The sequence below is a fragment of the Helianthus annuus genome, chromosome 4 (genome assembly GCF_002127325.2).
Source record: "Helianthus annuus cultivar XRQ/B chromosome 4, HanXRQr2.0-SUNRISE, whole genome shotgun sequence".
Taxonomy (NCBI): domain Eukaryota; kingdom Viridiplantae; phylum Streptophyta; class Magnoliopsida; order Asterales; family Asteraceae; genus Helianthus; species Helianthus annuus.
This window is the reverse complement of record NC_035436.2, coordinates 38,705,807-38,724,673: the sequence shown is the minus strand read 5'-3', so window position 1 is coordinate 38,724,673 and position 18,867 is coordinate 38,705,807. Positions and strand designations below refer to the sequence as shown.

General features: G+C 36.2%; 1 protein-coding gene across 1 annotated transcript; it reads right to left on the bottom strand.

Moving 5' to 3' along the window:
- Window positions 1–11,758: 11,758 nt before the first annotated feature.
- Window positions 11,759–17,629, bottom strand: LOC110936204 (polyadenylate-binding protein RBP47). Its single transcript, XM_022178546.2, has 6 exons — window positions 16,759–17,629; window positions 14,837–15,317; window positions 13,177–13,232; window positions 12,952–13,082; window positions 12,638–12,734; window positions 11,759–12,218 (listed from the first exon to the last, which is right to left on the bottom strand). Exons 1-6 carry the CDS (start codon window positions 17,125–17,127, stop codon window positions 12,057–12,059), a joined length of 1,296 nt encoding a protein of 431 aa, XP_022034238.1. The 5' UTR covers window positions 17,128–17,629; the 3' UTR covers window positions 11,759–12,056.
- Window positions 17,630–18,867: the final 1,238 nt, after the last annotated feature.

The following is an 18,867-nucleotide window of genomic DNA, read 5'->3' as shown; positions in this document are numbered from 1 at the left end:
TTACTAGTTACCCGATAGATACCTGACGGGTTTTAGGTCAGGTATACCTAATGGGTACTTTCTTAAATTAACAGGTTTACTCAAAACCCGCTAGTATACTCGATACCCGACAGATATTTACCCAATAGAAACTCGACAAGTTTGGAACAAACTTATTTAATCGGATTTGGGGTTATGATTACCCAAACCCGTCCTATGACCATCCCTACATCTAGCACCATACATCGTACATTTTTTAGAGTTTGTCTAAAGTCAAGAGAAGGGAGTAGGTGAACCATACATACGTGCATGGGGCAAGAAAGTGATGCCCACACATATCAACAGGGATGACATTTATAAAACGGGGTCCAGTGGGGTGTAGCCAGCCAGCGTGCCAATAATTTAGCAGGTGTCAACACCATGATAGCAACTTGTTATTTCTAAGCATCCATGGTGATAATGACAACACAACACAATGGCCTGATCATAATTGAGGTCACAGGTGAGACGAACCAAGTACCGGCAAACACAGTCCGACCAATGGGTATCCACTATATGTTAATTAAGAGGCTTCCTTACAGAATTTTGGTTTTTTTTATGTTAGTTCTTGATGGTGAGGCTTGTTCTCATTTAGCTCATTGATTGAGCAGTTGAAGTATGTCATGAATTCAGGGTTGGGCTGATTGTATTTGGGCTTTCATCTAGTCCAAGCCCGTCCTTTTAGCTCGTCTTCGATTGAACTTTGTGAAACATGGTTTTTGCAACTATGGTTTAATAGAGAAACAATTGAACTTTAGATTTAAAAACCAGAAATGGACCAAAAAAGCCAAACTTTGAAGCTAGCGTGGGTCCGGTTAAGACAACAAAGTCTGGCCATAGTGGGGCAATACGAGGCTCTCCGATTGGAGAGTGGTAACCTTATACATGAAGTTCACCGTTCAAAAAAAGGACCAGAAATGGATCAAACTATAAACATAAGTTACTTTGATTAAACACCGAGGCAGAGAAGTGCGGCGCGCTAAGCCGTTTAGCTCATTACCTCTCCATTAGACCATGTTTAACATCAATCATTTATTATAGCTCCCTAGTATATGGTTTGTTATATGATTTATCTACTTTTATAGGTGTTTAGCTTATAGAAGTCAACTAGTTATATTACACTTTGATTTTCTATATATAAGTGGTTAAGCTATATTTAATATATGTTACAAGTTAAGTAGCTAGTATACTATTATGTTTTTGTACCTTTTTTTCACTTGGCTTTAAAAACATTGTGAGGTGCTTAGGTCTTAAAAGCTGAGGTGAGAGGCGAAAGTTTCACACAATGTTTTAAAAAGCGGTTTAAACCGGCCAGTTGTACCGGTTGAACTATCTGGTACAACTGTTTAAAACGCCCGGTACACCTGGTAGAACTGGTTCGGTTGAACCGTCCGATAGACCTGATTAAACCGTTTCTGAGCCAAATCCAGTACGTTATAAAAACCAGATTTAAAAACATTGGTTTCACGTATGCATGGCGCCATGCATTAATATGATATCTATAATGAAATTATAGATACAATTTAGTACTTTGTCATTTTTTACACATCAAACATTTTATATATATAGTTTTCGATGGACTATGAATAGTAACTTCAAATTTAAAATAATATATAGCTTTTTAATATTTTATTATATTATTATATTTTTTTAGTATTTACGTTTAACTTTTTAATCATTTCAGCCTTTAAAAAAATATCTACAACCTTAAGCAAATAGATCATATTTTATATATATAGTTTTCGATGGACCATGAATAATAACTTCAAATTTAACATAATATATAGCTTTTTAATATTTTATTATATCATTATATTTTTTTAGTATTTACTTTTAACTTTTTAACATATTTTATTTTTTTCTATTTACTTTTGGCTTTTCGAAGGATCATAAATAGTAATTTCAAATTTAAAATAATATATAGCTTTTTAATATTTTATTATATTAATATCTTTTTTTAATATTTACTTTTAACTTTTAACATATTTTAAATTTTTTCTATTTACATTTAGCTTTAAACGTATTTTTATTTTTTCGTTTCTAAAACCATATTTACTTTATCATTTATTTTGCTTTTAATAATATTTTTTTTTAAATGTATCTTTACTTTATCAATTAATTCGATATTTCTTTAATAACTTATGTTCGTTAATTTTTTTCTAAAAACTTAAGTAGGTAGTTGAGCTTAATTTTAACCCTCGATTAATATAAGTTTTATTAAAAACGAATTTATATTAAAAAATAAAGTATTTATTTGTTATCGTAAAATAATACTACGATGATAAACTGGTCCGATTCTAACGTTTTGGCTTTCTAAACAACATACTACATTTTCAAATAACGTTTTTTTTTACATTATCATTTGCTCCGTTTCGCCGCAACGCGCGACTGAAAAAAAAAGCTAGTTTGAATTATAAAACAACATATAAAAAATATATAAATAATCTCTATCTGATATAGAAATAATCGCTATGTACAATCATACAAACTCCATTTACAACTAAAGTATCACAGAATAAGAAATAGACCATATAGGGATGATACCTATAGGGACAACATGTCAATTCTATAGAGTTTTGGTGTCTTTTTAAGCTTCTATAGGGTTTTTGTGTCTTTTTAAGCTAGGTAACCGTATAAAGATGACATGTCGTCTCTCTATGGTGAAAGTATTTTTTTTATTCTAATTTGATAAATAAGAAACCCCGACAAATGTTTCAACTTTCTACAATTTTAATTTTCTATTCTTTCTCTTTTATTAATAATCCAAACTATTAGCCGTTGGTCGACAACGGTCTCAGCTTTAAAAATAACTAGCGGTGGTCCCACCTTTTGACATATTGTAAACTAATGGACCTTTACTAACACAACCTTAATTTCTTTTTGTCCCCTTATCCTTTTCGGTTTAGTAGAGGTACATTGGTCTACAATATATAAAAAGTTGGGACGACCACCGGTTATTTTTTAAGTTGGAACCACTGTCGGTTAACGGCTAATAGTTAAGATTATTAAAATCTATTATTCCATTATAAAATAATAAAAAATATATTTTAACTTATAGAGACGACAAGCCGTCTTTACAAAGTTTAAATGGTATAAAAAAAATTTATGGGCGGTAAAATTTCTCACCATTCTGTAAATAGGGATTAAACGTTTTTTATTTTTTTTTATTTTTTAAAACATTCCGCCATTAGAACTTAAACGTTTTTTAAAGTTTTTTTTATTGAAAACTGTAGAAACGGCGCTTAAATATTTTTTGTAAATGTTTTTTGTATTTAGTAAATATTAGTTATGTTTTTAATTATGTTTTAGCTCAAACTTGTAGAGACGACATGCCATCTCTACAAATTCTTATATAGCAACGATGCTTATAGGGATGACTTTTGTGGCATATAGAAACGGAGCTATCGAGACAAACTTTATAAAGACGATATGTCATCTATATAAATTAAAAGCTTACAAAATATCTTTCCTACACGATTAATTCCTTATAGTGTAAAAAAAGCAATACAATAAGAAAAGCTTTATGTACAACCTAAGATTAGCTATACAACATAAGAAGTTATATGTATGAACTAATTAGTACATAAAGCTTATGTATATACAACACAACCTGTTTTGTACAACCTCAAAAAAAAAAAAAAAAAAAGATGAATAAGAAAAAGGAAACAAATTAGGAAATTAAAAAAATATAATAAAAACAAAGAAAAATCATGTGTCCAATCGGTTGTTGTTACTTCAAAAGGACTCTACCAGTTGTTACTTCAAAAATGGTTGGGGCGTTTCAAATAAAACGCCGGGTCGATAGTTGTTGGGCCAATAAAATTTTTTTGATGGGTTTTTTTATTTAAATTTAATTTCAATTTCAATGTGTAATCATTGCAATGAGCATTTGTTTTGTTTCACTCACCACACATCCATTTTTAACTTCAAGCCTCTTTGCTGACTAGGAGTCACGTGTCGCTTCATGCCCAAAGATAAGACATTTGTTTCACTCACCACTACACGTGGTCTAAAGTGTGGAGTTCTATTAAGGCGTGGTTACAAATAGTTGTTCCACAATCGGCCAACACTCAAGAAGTACTATTGTGGATTGACCAACTTGGTTTTTACCAAAAAAGAAAAACCAATTGATTGGAGGCATCATTTTTACTTCACCATAGAATTTTGACCATTTTCAAAGCTAAAGACATCAAGAAAGAACCGTTCTTAGATAGCATTCTCCATTTTTTATGTGGATCTTTACTAGTAATAAAAACCTCAAAATTTCTTGGACTGAGTGGATTAGAATTCCCCTCCTTTTTACGTAATCGTTGCTTTTTGGGTTCGATTAGGGTTTTCTAACCTTCATCCTTTTTATATAAAATCATCTTTGTCGTAAGAAAATAAAGATTTTTTATACAAATCATCTTTATCGTAAAAGAACAAAGAAAATTCAGAATAACTAACAGCCTACCGTAAATCAAGGAGTTGATTTACGTATATATATTTTGTAATTATTGTAATTAATCCCTTTTATTTAGTTTCCTAGTATAGGGATATTTGTTTGTGTATATATTGTATTTGTATTCTCAATAATAAACCAATTGATTGAGTTCTATATGGTATCAGCCAAATAAGGCGATCCTAACTCTTCTCCTTTCTTTCTTTTTCGATCCTGCTGTTCCTTGCCCTAACCTGTTGCCGCCACCTCCCTCTGCTGTCATCTCCTTCTTCATGGCAGACTCTTCTTCTTCGAACCCAAACCTTCACTCCCTCCTTCACTTCATCCCTCACAAACTTACCTCCTCCAACTACCTTGCTTGGAGTCAACAACTTACCCTACTTTTATCTCTGCAAAAGCTGAACGGCCATATCGATGGCTCGACCACCGCCCCTGACAAAACCATTACTGTCAACGAGAAACCCTCCCCTAACCCGGACTATTCTTCTTGGGTGACCAATGATAAAACAGCCTGCCTTCTCATTCAATCCTCTTTATCCGAGGAGGCCATGTCTGAGGTCATTGGACTGACTGAAGCTCGTCCTATCTGGCTGGCCTTGGAATCAGCCTACAGCCATCGGTCCACCGAACGCATGCACACCTTGCGTGATAATCTCCGTCTCTTGCAAAAAGGGTCGTCCACTGTTGCTGATTATGGACGAAAATTTAAAACCCTTTGTGACCAACTTGCTGCCATTGGTCATCCCGTATCCGAAACCGACAAGTGCCACTGGTTCCTCTGTGGCCTTGGTCCCACTTATGAGACCTTTTCCACTACCCATCGTGCTGTGGGGACCGTTTCTTTTCGTGATCTTCTAGCCAAGGCAGAAAATCAAGAAACCTTTATGCAGTCTTTGCATGGTCAGCCTCAACCGTCGCCCACTGTTGCCTTTGCGGCCCATCAATCGCGTCCGGGTAACTCTTCTCGTTCTAGTTCCAGTTCTTCTTACTCTAATCGTGGTCGTAGTCGTGGTCGTGGTGCAGGTCGTGGTCCATCTCGTCGACCTCCTCATTGTCAACTATGCAGAACCAATGGTCACTATGCAAACTCGTGCCCCAATCTTGCGAGCTTTGCTAAACAGGCCGTCCCTTCTATTGATGCTAATCTCGCACATGCTTTTCACGCTCAGTGTCATGTCACTGATGAGGACCATCCTGATTGGACTGGTGATACAGGTGCGTCTGCCCACATGACCCCCTTTGTTGAAGATCTTGATACTTCTTCAACATTTAGTGGTCGTGACTTTGTTCGTTTTGGTAATGGTCACACATTACCAGTAACGAATATTGGTACAAAATCCCTTTCCAACAATATTCATTTAAAGAATGTTCTCGTTGTACCCCATCTTACCAAACGTCTCTTATCTATCAGTCAGCTCACTCGTGATTCTCCTGTTGATGTCTTGTTTTCTAACAATTCTTTTCATGTTCAGGACCGAACAACCAAGGAAGTGCTGGCAAAGGGCACGTGTGAAAATGGCCTCTATGTGCTTCGAGAAGGACAACGTGCTTTCATTGCCTCTTATTCGACTCCTCACCTTAAAGCCTCTTATGAAACGTGGCATGATCGTTTAGGACACGTGTCTTTTGATATTATTTCTAGACTACACAAACATGGTTTTTTGTTTCTTACTTCATTATTACCGAAACCTAATGTTTGCACCTCTTGTCAATTATCTAAATCCCATCGCGTGCCATTTACTTTAAATCATAAACGTGCTGTGAATGTTTTAGATTTAGTGCATTGTGATTTATGGGGTCCTTCGCCTATTACCTCATCTAGTGGTTATCGTTTTTACGCTATATTCATTGATGATCACTCTCGCTTTACGTGGTTTTATCCACTCAAGCGCAAGTCTGATTTTTATGACGCCTTATTAACCTTTGTGCCGTTTGTTCAAAATCAACTATCTTCTAAACTTAAAGTGTTTCAAAGTGATGGTGGAACTGAATTTACTAATCATCGTGTGCAAAAATTTTTTCAAGAACTTGGCATTCACCATCAAATGTCTTGTCCTCACACTCCGGAACAAAATGGTCGTGCTGAGAGAAAACATAGACATATCACCGAAACAGGTCTTGCTATGCTTTTTAACTCTCATGCTCCTGCTACCCTTTGGTCGGATGCCTTCGCCTCAGCCACATTCATCATTAATCGTCTACCTTCTTCGGTACTCGGTTTTAAATCTCCTTATGAAATTTTGTACAATCGGTCGCCTACATACTCAAATCTGCGTGTTTTTGGCTGCCGTGTCTTTCCTTACTTACGGGACTATGCCAAACACAAACTCTCTCCTCGTAGCGCTGAGTGTGTCTTTATTGGCTATGATGCCAAGTACAAAGGATATCGTTGCTTGGACGTCTCTATCCAACGTGTTTACACCACTCGTCATGCCCAATTTGATGAGGCAAATTTTCCCTTCAGCGGTCATACTTCACCTGTTGATGAGGCCAAGCTCATCTTCTCAAACTTTGATGAATTCTTACCACCAGAACCTCTCCCCAATCCAACTTTTGCTCCCACCATTTCGGTCTCCCCCACTTCTGCTTCAAAACATTCGGCCGCCACCCCTCCTTGCTCCATGTGCTCCAAACCGTTTCAACCCAGCCCAACCCCACCTGCCCAAACCGTTTCAACCCAGCCCAACCCCACCTCACCTCCTACATCGGCCCAATCCACCTCTCCTCCTACATCGGCCCAATCTACCTCGCCCCAAACCCCTTCCACTACACCCTCGGCCTCTGTTACATCCCAACCCAACTTCCCCATGGCCCATTTTCCACCTCAGCCCAACTTCCCCACGGCTTCGGCCCACACTCCTCCTTCGTCCACCGCCCACCCAACATCTCCTGACCCGTCCCCTACCCAAAGCATTCTCGGACCTCCTCCACCCGTACCCACCGCTCCCGAGGAAGGATCGTCTACTGGGCCGATATCTACACATCCTATGAGAACTCGATCAAAAAGTGGCATTTACAAACCCAAATATTTTGCTAACATGTCTTTGTTTTCAGGTGCCTTACATTATGCTTTACTTGCAGCACAGGATCCTCGCGGTTATAAATCGGCTGCCAAACATGCTAAGTGGGTAAAAGCTATGGAAGAGGAAATACTTGCATTACAACAGAATAAGACTTGGGAGCTCGTTCCTCGTCCACAGGATGTCAATATTGTCGGTTCAAAATGGATTTATCGCACTAAGTTCAAGGCTGACGGCTCCATTGACCGATACAAGGCTCGTCTTGTCGCTCAGGGGTTTACTCAGGTTCCTGGTATTGATTTCTCGCATACCTTTAGCCCTGTTGTGAAGGCCTCCACTGTTCGTGTGGTACTTGCTTTAGCTACCATCTATGGGTGGTCACTTCGTCAGTTGGATGTTCGCAACGCCTTTCTAAACGGCAATCTCACTGAAACCGTTTACATGGAACAACCACCTGGGTTTATTAGTTCTCAGTTTCCGCATCATGTCTGTCGCCTAAACAAGGCTCTCTATGGTCTTAAACAGGCACCACGGGCTTGGTTTCAACGTCTCAGCGCATTCTTACTCTCAAATGGTTTTCTCTGCAGCAAGGCCGATACTTCTTTGTTCATCTACAAGAAAGGGGCTTCTATTGTCTATCTCCTTGTTTATGTGGATGATATTATTATCACCGGCAGTGATCCCCAGCTTGTTCAGTCTTTCATCACCAGATTGAACAAGGAGTTCTCGGTTAAAGATTTGGGTGTCTTGGGATATTTTTTGGGACTTGAAGTCACTTATTCAGACACAGGACTTTTTCTTAGTCAAGCCAAGTATGCTCATGATATTTTAGCCCGTGCAGGCTTATTAGATTCCAAGCCAGTTGACACCCCTCTTTCCACCACTGATACCTTCCATCGTACCGGTGTCCTTTTCCACGATCCTACACTTTACCGGTCTTTAGTTGGTGCTCTCCAGTATCTCACCATCACTCGTCCGGATCTCTCTTATGCTGTTAATCAAGCCAGTCAGCATCTACAGTCTCCTACCATTTCTCATTTTCAGTCTGTTAAACGCATACTTCGCTATGTTAAGGGGACACTTGCTTATGGCTTAACTTTTTCTAAACCACGCACTACCACCCTAGTCGGCTACTCTGATGCTGATTGGGCTCGCTGCATTGAAACAAGACGATCTACTTATGGTTATTCTATCTATTTGGGTGGTAATCTGGTTTCCTGGAGTGCCAAGAAACAACCAACTGTCTCTAGATCGAGTTGTGAATCTGAGTATCGGGCTATGGTGAACACTGCTGCAGAAATTATTTGGCTCACTCATCTTCTTCGTGAGTTACATGCTTTGCCCATGGATCGGCCTACTTTGCTATGTGATAACAAGAGTGCCATCTTTCTGAGTCAGAATCCTGTTTCTCACAAACGGGCTAAGCATATTGACATTGATTATCATTTTGTTCGTGAACTTGTTTCGTCGGCACAACTTCACACCAAATTTGTTCCGTCCAATCTTCAGGTTGCAGACATCTTTACAAAAAGTCTTCCCAAGCCACTCTTTGAAAAATTTCGTGGCATGCTTCGTGTTGGTCCTCCACCTGTTCGATTGAAGGGGGGTAACAGCCTACCGTAAATCAAGGAGTTGATTTACGTATATATATTTTGTAATTATTGTAATTAATCCCTTTTATTTAGTTTCCTAGTATAGGGATATTTGTTTGTGTATATATTGTATTTGTATTCTCAATAATAAACCAATTGATTGAGTTCTATAATAACTAGTAATATGACACGCGGACGATGCGCCACGAGCCCTTTGTAAACATTGTATGGAAATGCGTGTTTTAACGTATTTGATTTCAATCAATGTAACATATATAAGCAGTGCAGTTGGATCTAAGTTGCGGTGGGACCGCGTTCAGCATCGCGTTTGCGAACTTCGTTACACTCGTTGCGACAATGTCATTAATGTGTTTAAGTACATATAAGAAAACATATTAAAACCATATATCTCCTACATCACGACTTTATAGAATTTAAAAAGTATCTTAAAAGACCATAATTACCTCTCGCGCATTGTGGCGAGGCCCTTCAATGACATTAATGTGTTATGGGGCGCATTTGTAAACTTCAAAACCAACGTCAAAACGTTGTTGCGAACCCGCTTACGACTATGAAATCGATGTGGCTAGACAATTAAAGAGAGACGTATGAAGTTGAGTAGGTTCTGTTATGGAATCCTGCACGTATAGGATAAAAAATTGGAAGTAACAAAAAGTTTGAGTTGTATGATGCTTATTATGAAACACGAATTCGCCTTTTTTTACCTGTACGTTATGAGTTATGACCTAATAATTTAAGAAAGTAATCTAATTAAAAAATATACAAAAAATTAAAGGGAAAAAAATAGAAGAATAATCTCCGTCCCATTAAAAGTGTCATATTTTGAATTTTCAAAGTCTTTATTTATAAACTTTGACTTTAATTATATATTTTTTGTGTTATATAAAACTTGATGAAAATTAACCCGATAAAAACACTTGTAAAACACACTCAAATCATATAACTTTCATCAAGTATTATATAACACAAACAAAATTATTTAAGGTCAAAGTTTATAAATAAAGACTTTGAAAATTCAAAATAGAACACTTTTAATGGGACGGAGGGAGTAATATGTGTACATGAATCGAAACCTAGTGACTACCAAAATCAAGTAACCACCAAATCAGTTGTTCTAAGAAATGGTTTTGCAAAACCAGTTGTTCTAAGAAATTGTTTTGCATAGGTAGCACTTGGCAGCATGCAGATGATATAAATTATTAATCAGTGGTGGTTGGTGGCAACATTTGCGTTTAAGAAATTATAGAATAAGGTTGTGTTAGTTTGACTGGGTATGGAGAGCCTCATCTCTAAGGGGATGGGTTGTCACGTCACCGCCATGTAGGAGGGGCTTGAAAGGGATGGACGTAAGGGGTGAGGGATGAATTGAACCCCTTATATATATATATATATATATATATGTATGTATAGGTATATAAAGGGAGGCACATCGAGACCGGCGAGTGAGAGCCGTTTGGGACTAGCCGTACCTAGGGGGGCGGTGTGGGGGACCGGCGCCGGGCCTCAGCGCCCCAAACCTTCTGGTCTTACACGTTAACTTGGGGCACCTGTTTAATGCTTATAATATTTATTTATTATTATATTATACAAGGACAAGGTTACGTTTCCCAATGCCTAGTATTTTCATTTAAGATTAGGGTTTCTACCATGGAGTTACTCTAGATAGGTAATGGAACTTCTTCCTTTCTTTAGTTTCATGTAGCTACTCTAGAAAGGTAATAGAACTAAAGTTTGTCTATGAAAGTAAGTTCACTCAACTTTAAAGATTTTTTTTTTTTTTTTTTTTTTTTTTTTTTTTTTTGTGTGTAATAGAAGCCAAGATATTAAATATGCAAAATACGCCGCCTCAATGCCTCCACCACATCGACGAAGCGCCACCTCACAATCTCCTTCTGTTGTAACAATGATACCACAAGCATAGTGTGTATAGTGTTTTGATAGTTGATTTGTTTTCATAAAACATAAGAGTATGAGATGGTGTTTTGATACACCTTTATCAAAAAATAACATAAGAACATTTATAAACACACCAAACAAATGTTTTATCTTTATTCAATCAGTCTATATAATAAAGCATGGGCGACGAAACTAGAAATGTATGGAGTCTACAACCATCAAAAGTTTCTATTACTAGCACCGTCGTTGCTCTCTTGCCTCTCTTAAATGGTCACCGGTATAGTAGTTAAAAACAAATGAAAAAGAAATTATATTATGACCAAGTTGAAAGGTTTTAGTTCCGTCACGACACTTTTGAACCCAACTCAATAATTTTAAGACACTATCTTTGGATATACCAATAAATCCAAAGTCAATCTTCAAAAAATCCAACTATCTACTAAACAATCTAAAATCAAAGAAACGTGTAGACATAGATGCTAATAACGAATAGCGGACGATAGCCACAAGATACTTGTACATTACATAGTGATAGAGATCAAATAGCGGGCACTATATTTTCATGTTTAGCAATACACTAGAAGAAAATTTTGTATGTATATTTTACCAAAAAAAATATAAAAAAGCTAAAAATTTTACAAAAATCTCGCTATTTACCGCTATTTGTCGCTACCAGCTATATAGCGACACATGAGTGCTACGCTATTCGCAATAGCGGGCGCTATGCTTCAATTGGGAACTATATCAAAATATGAGCATATATAGAGAAGTTACCATATAAGATTTTGTGATGAAGTTTATTAAGATTACCAAGGTCTTACAGTTAAAATCCCACACATGAGAAAAGAACACATGTTTTAAGTTTTAACTGAACCCTACAAAACTACCTCATGTAGTCAAAATTCAACCACCACTCCATATTTAGAGGGAAGGAGAGAGTTGGGCACATTCTAGACTGCCAAAGAGACACTAAAAGGGTTAAATGGAACACAAGTTTGTTACCATTTTTAACTTAATGCTATCCAGCTGCTGATTGAACTCTTTTTGAGGCAGACCTCTATACCTCCATTAGCTTACTTGTTGTTGATGAATGCCATACATTGGATAAGCCCCATAAGCTGCAGCATACATGCTCGGGTCATGTGGTGGCGTCATCGCATACTCATACCCATCATAAATATGCCCTCCATAGTATGACCCAGCCCACTGGTTCCCAAAATCACCTCTCATCTGCAAAAATTGATATAAATTGTGAGAGATTGGTTTAAAGAATGTGTTGATGGTGACAACTTCAGTTAATTTATATGAGTATGGTTGAATTGTCAAACAAGTAAAATGCAGAAAATTAGCTACAAAGAAATGAGGCAAATGTGCCGAATAGGTTTAGGGCCTAATGTGTAAATGCGTACAATGTCCTAAATCATTTTATTTAGAAAAAATAATGTTACACATACATAACATATACATTGTAAGTATTTATAAGCTAAAAAAACAAATTGTGGAAGCGCGCACACAATCCGTTTTGACACACCATCTCTACAAATGTGCATCATGACGTATCACCTAAACCGGTCAAGCGCCTTTTTCGGGTTCCTTTCTATTTTTATTTTTTTAGAATTTAAATTATTTTTAGGGGGGGGGGGGGGTACCTGCTTGTTTGCCGGGTTACGACCCCAAGAAAGGCGCACAGTTTGCTTGCCAATTGTGGTGCCATTTAATTTCTGAAGTGCCTCTTCAGCATTATTTCTGCAAATGTATAAGAGAAGGGAAGCAAAACAAACATTAATAAACCTCTTTTTAAGTACTCTAAGTCACATACTTGGTGCACCAGGCCTCATGCCTCCAAATTTCAAGGAGTATGACTCAGACCAAATGACCTTTTTGTCACAAGTTATTACCTTTATGGGTTACATCAATGATCTTTTGATTAAAGAAACAAATATCATAAAACAAAAGGATGTACCTGTTGGCAAATTGTACAAATCCACATCCTTTTCCAATGGGTATTTTCACAGAAACTATCTCACCATACTCCGAGAAAGGCTGCCTAAGATCCTCATCACTTACAGTTGGGTCAAGCCCTCCAACAAAGATCTACGACCAATCAAGGGTTAGCCGCGAATAAAAGAAAATAATACCTCGATTCATTTTCACTAAATATATGAACATGCATAAAATCTATACTGACCGTAGTGTTATTAGAATCTCCATCAGAATGAGAGCCACCATTTGACATATAACCACCTAACAAATAGCAAATAAATAAAGTCTGAAAATGTATCATTTGCATCCTACAAAAGTAGTTTAGATCCATAGTGACACATTGTAAGTCTACACTACACTACAATGTATCTGATTCATTCATAAGCACAACAATGATATATATGTCATATTTACAAGCACATAAAGATCACACAAATCTATATTTATGTAAAGATTATAAAAGTCCCAGGCTAACAAGTTAATAAAAAATAATTATATTGATCAATAAAAAAAGATATGAAGTTTAAAGAACTATTTATAAAAAGAAACTTCCAAATAAACTATCCACATTCCCATGGGACAAAATAATGCCAATAAATATCTTTGAAACATGCTCCCCAAATGGAGTTTTAGAAGTAACTCATCAATGCATGCTATCAAATGTAAGATTTTTTTTTCCAAATTTAATAGAACTAAATCGTTTGTTTGTTTTAACAAACTATATAGCCGTCAATGATCCGCTTGGGAATATCCCAGTGGTGTAGGCGAGTTAGATAGAGTTTAGGATAGGAGAAGGTTAGGGGTTCAATGCTCATGGTGTGCAAGTTTAGCCATTAAAAATATATATAGCTGTCAATGTAGGGTTGTAAATGAACCGAACGAACACGAACAAGGCTATGTTTTTGTTCGTTCGTTAAGGAAATTAACATGTTCGCGAACGCTTACCAAACATGAGTTTATGTTTGTGTTCGTTCGTTAAAGAAATTCAGTTGTTCGCGAACAATTCGTGAACACAGGTCTCGAACACAAATGAACGCAAACGAATAAAAGAACATAAATGCAAATTTAACTTGAAAATAAAAAATGAAAACATTTTTAACCTTAAACAGTGGATATAAGTAGTTAAATACAACAATCAAATGATATATCAAAACACAAAGAATCTACTACAACCATCAAAAGACGAATCAAGTTTAACTACTTAGACATAATTATTCAAAGTTTAACTAACTTAGACATAATTATCCCAAAAACGTCTTAAAATGTCCAAATTTTAGCTAACTTAGAAAAAAAATAGGATTTCAAGTTTTCAAATGTTTAGATAAAAGGTTTATTATTTATTGTTTTTTTAATATAATCAAACGAACACGAACGGACGTAAACGAACAAACATGAACAAACGTAACCAAACATATTACCGAACATTCATGAACGCAGTCGAACGAACTAGACATGTGTTCGTGTTCGTTCACTAAGCTAACCGAACGAAATTTTTTGTTCATGATCGTTCGTTAAGCTAATAGAACGGTTATAAACAAACTTCCCGTCGAACGGTTTACGAACTGTTCGCTGATCGTTCAGTTTGTTTACAACCCTACGTCAATACGTTATGAAAAACATGAAGATTATAAGCTATAAGATATAGCCACACTTTGACTGTAGATATTTACAAAATTTATTGATGTTTGTAAGTCTGGAGACTTAAAAGCATATTATTGCAAAATATATTTAACTCATATGATATAAAGGGGGATGATGGGTCATTTGAGGTTCATGGGATTCTTAGTTGATTATTACTAAATGCATAATACACCTCTTGATCCAAAAATTAATAACAAACCAGACTAAATTAAATAAAAATGTACCTTGTGAACCATATTGTGGTTGGTAACCAGATGATTTTCTTGGAGTAGCAGCACCAATACGCATGGGCCGGCTGGAACAATAGGTTCCATTCATTTCAGTCATTGCTTGAGTCCTCTCACTATCATCTCCAAACCTAACAAAGCCATAACCTTTGGACCGGCCCGTATTGGCATCAATGACAACTTTAGCAGCTTTAACAGACGGATATTTGTTAGCAAAAGTTTCATGTAATAAAGTATCAGTTACATCCGCAGCTAAATCTCCTACAAATATCGAAAGATCAGAACCATTGTTCGAACGCTTATCCCCCATGCTAAATGTGGCCCAGTTCAAACGGAAAGGTTGTTCTGTGTTAGGCATTGCAATGCTTGTATAAGTCTGCAAAACCTTTTCGGCTGCAGCATGTGAATAAAACTCCACAAATCCATATCCTTCTGAGAAACCAGTTTGTTTATTGCGGATAACCTTAATTGAGGCAACCTGAAACATAAGTTAAGAGAACAATGATGTTAAGTTTAGTAACATATGTAATAACAAATACATATTAGATTGTGCACTTTACATGATCTTTTATCACACATATATGTGTAGCTCATTGATTAATTATAAAAAATGTAAGGTAGAAAAAAAACATTAACTTCTCACTTATACTTAAAAGAATGATTGCTCAAAATAACAACAAACTTCTAAATTTTACTAACAAAATCGTCATGCTTTGAAACTTGAATAGAACTAGAGTGGATTCTAGCTGACCTAATTTTCTGTTAATGGAGTATCCATCAACCTCGTTTACTTTAGTTTAAAAACTCAAATCATCATCAGTAAACAGTTAAAATCTCAAATTATAATCATAAACAATTAATATGAACGTTAAAAGAATACTATTATAGCAGTTAAAAAGGTTCTTATTCCACAAAACTATATTAGCAAATTTAACCTTTTATTTAGATTTATAAGAAAATTTGTTAGTTTTTTACCACCAAGATGAACCTCATTCCACAAACTTAGAAGGAAGGATGCAAGTAGTCAAAGTAGTTCTCCTTTTTAATGAATAAGTTCTTATTTTGGGCAATTAATATTCTCTTTAATTAACGCATTGATTAACTTAGTTGACTTCATTAACTTTACAACATGTACTTTTGAAAATTAGAACATGTACCATATATTCATTTGATTATCCTAAATGATGATATTTATGATAAGGGTCACTTTCAATTCACCAACAACAACAGTGAAACACAGGTGTACATGCATTGATTGCCACCAACTTGGCAAACATGGTGGTCTCCACACCGCCACCATCACCATCAGCCACGGCGGCCATTGTTCATCAATCAATAAAGATTATAACTCAAATTGTAACTTCAATTATTATCATTTAAAAACATTAAACAACAAATAGATTGTTCCAGTTACACAAAAAAGTCAATCATAAACCTTTAATTATGTAAAGTGGTTTGTCACATGATTGAAAAAAATCAAAAATCAATGTAAATACAAAAAAAAAAAAAAAAAAATTTGGTGCACAAAGCTTCCACATGCTAGGGTCTGGAAGATGTCCAGAAAGTGAATAAAAACTCCCAACCACATATTTTTGTTGGAAGCTTGTCGCAAATTTTTCTCCACAAAAAGTCTTTCCGAAAAAATCATTTTTCGTCGAATAACGATGTTTCCTACGCATTTATAACGATTTATAGCGTACGAAAACACCCGGTTTTCTAGTTTCTAGTAGCTCGAATCATAGCCTAAGATTTTACGAAAAAGGATTGTTTCCTACGCATTTCTGACGAATTTTGGAATACGAAACACTCAATTTTCTAGTAACTAACAATAATATGTCACGGTCGGTCACATGACAACAACTTTACTAAGATTAGCCTTTCTCAAAAATCAATGTAAATTATAATAAAAAAAATTATACCTCGCCGGTAGAAGCAAAACAGCTCCGGAGGTAATCCTCATCCATCCAATTATGTAAATCACCAACCCAAACAGTCCGGTTCTCTCCTGCGCCACCACCTGCCCCAACCGACGTCTGTTGAGCCGCCGCCGGATGAGGAAGGTGGTGTGGGTGGTAGGGCATATATGGTGCCATCGGGTAATGCCCGGGCGCCATCATAGGATGCTGCATTACCATCGCCGCAGGTGGGTACTGCATCGGCACCCACGGCTGCGGTTGTGACCCAACCGCAACCACCGCCGGCGCCGCCGTTGTCGCCACCACTGCAGGCTGAGTAGTCTGAGATTGTTGCTGAGGATCAGAGCCACCACCGTTAGTATTTGATTCCATCTTTAAGAACACAAGCAAAGTGTTGTTAAAGTTGGAAAGGGTGTTTCTATACGTGCAGATTTATGTAAAGAAAACGGCGAATCTGAGAGTTTCGAGAGAAAAAGAGATAAGAGGTTATGGAAGGGTTCATGGGAAGCCCTACTTCGTGACGCGTAGGATTTGTAAGTCGTTGGATTAAATGGTGTTTTGTAATTTGGGCCGTTGATTTGACATGATCTGAGGTAAGCATTGGGAGATAGCTATTTCAGCTAGCGGCCGCCTTTGATGATTTCCTTCTTGTGGTATTATGTTAAGAAAAAAGTATTTTAATTTTTATAAAATAAAATCCAACACTAGTGTATTTTTTTTAATTTTTTTTTTTGCAGACTTTTGTCTAATTTACATATGTATAAAAGCCAACACTCTTGTAATTTTTTTGGAGACTTTTGTCTAATTTGTATAAAGAAATTAAATAGATATTTGGATTAAAAAATTTGACGTGGCAATCAAAACCCGAACCGTCTCTGCACCAACATGTGAATGCTTGATTTAGGGTTTGCATTTGCTGACAGAGATTTAGGGTTAGCCTATGCTAACTGAGGTCGACGCATCGTGATCAATTGCAATAGCAATGTCTGGTTTTGGTGCTCAACTTTAATCAAGGATCGATTTGAGGTTTTAAAAGGACGAAGCAAGAATCAATCAAGGTTTTAAAAGGATGAAGCAGGAGATGATTTTGTTGAGCATGAAAGGATCTGAGAGAGTTGATGGAGACGCATGAAAAGCTTTTTATCAATTTGTGGAGACGTGTGGCAGGGGACACATGTAGGGATCCCATGGAGACTCATAGAAAGTCTTTTTATCGATCATGTAGAGACACGTGACAGGGGACGCATGAAGGGATCCCGAGGAGACGTGTGGTAAGGACACGTGAAGACACTATTCATACGGCGTCGTGAATCATATATGTATAATTAAATACGAATTTAGTTGCATTATCCTATTAATTAACAATATCTAATTGTAAAAGTGGAAAAAATCATATGATGTAAGTAGTAGTAAACAATTCAAAACATTTATATGCTTAAGATGAAGTGTGTGAAATGATTATGAGCATTTCATGTAGCCAATAGCTAAACCAGAATGTTTTATCAAGGGTCATCATAAGGTTTTTTTTTTTCTGACAACTAAAATTGTATAGTTTAAATCATGTTTTTTTCTAGAAAAATCTCATATAAGCATATAAAAATTCAACAAATTTATGTGGCTAGGGAAACAATGGACCTTCTTGACCCCTCCTCCTTCCTTCTAGTTTCACATCTCCATGTACCAAACAAACTAATCATTTAAAACTATATTCGCTTTGCTTAATGTTATTAAAGCTATTTATAAATGGAAACATATCTACAAGAACATTTGAACAAAAGAACGAGTTAACACATACACCAAACACGTGTGAACACATACATGCCAACAAGTGTGAATGATACTAGAAGTGTTCATCGAATCGAATAACAAATTTTCGAATTATTCGATTTTTTTTTATGTTAAACTACTACAAATTAATTATATTCAACATTAAATATAAAAACCTGTAAAATTAATTAACTATCAATATGTCAAAACACCAAAATTTAGAAGATAGATTGGTTACTAGCTTGTAGTGATTTAAGTTAGCTAAAAACTTACATAAGTAGTATGAGTTATTTATCAGTAGGTTTGGTAATGTTATATAACAACCCTCAAAAACGTCCTAAAACA

Excerpts from the sequence above, each read along its gene's own strand:
- LOC110936204 (XM_022178546.2), bottom strand. The coding sequence starts at position 17,127 with ATGGAATCAAATACTAACGGTGGTGGCTCTGATCCTCAGCAACAATCT. Across the intron at positions 15,318-16,758 it reads GTTTTGCTTCTACCGGCGAG|GTTGCCTCAATTAAGGTTAT; the intron begins GTATAATTTTTT and ends CTTATGTTTCAG. Across the intron at positions 13,083-13,176 it reads GAGATTCTAATAACACTACG|ATCTTTGTTGGAGGGCTTGA; the intron begins GTCAGTATAGAT and ends GATTGGTCGTAG.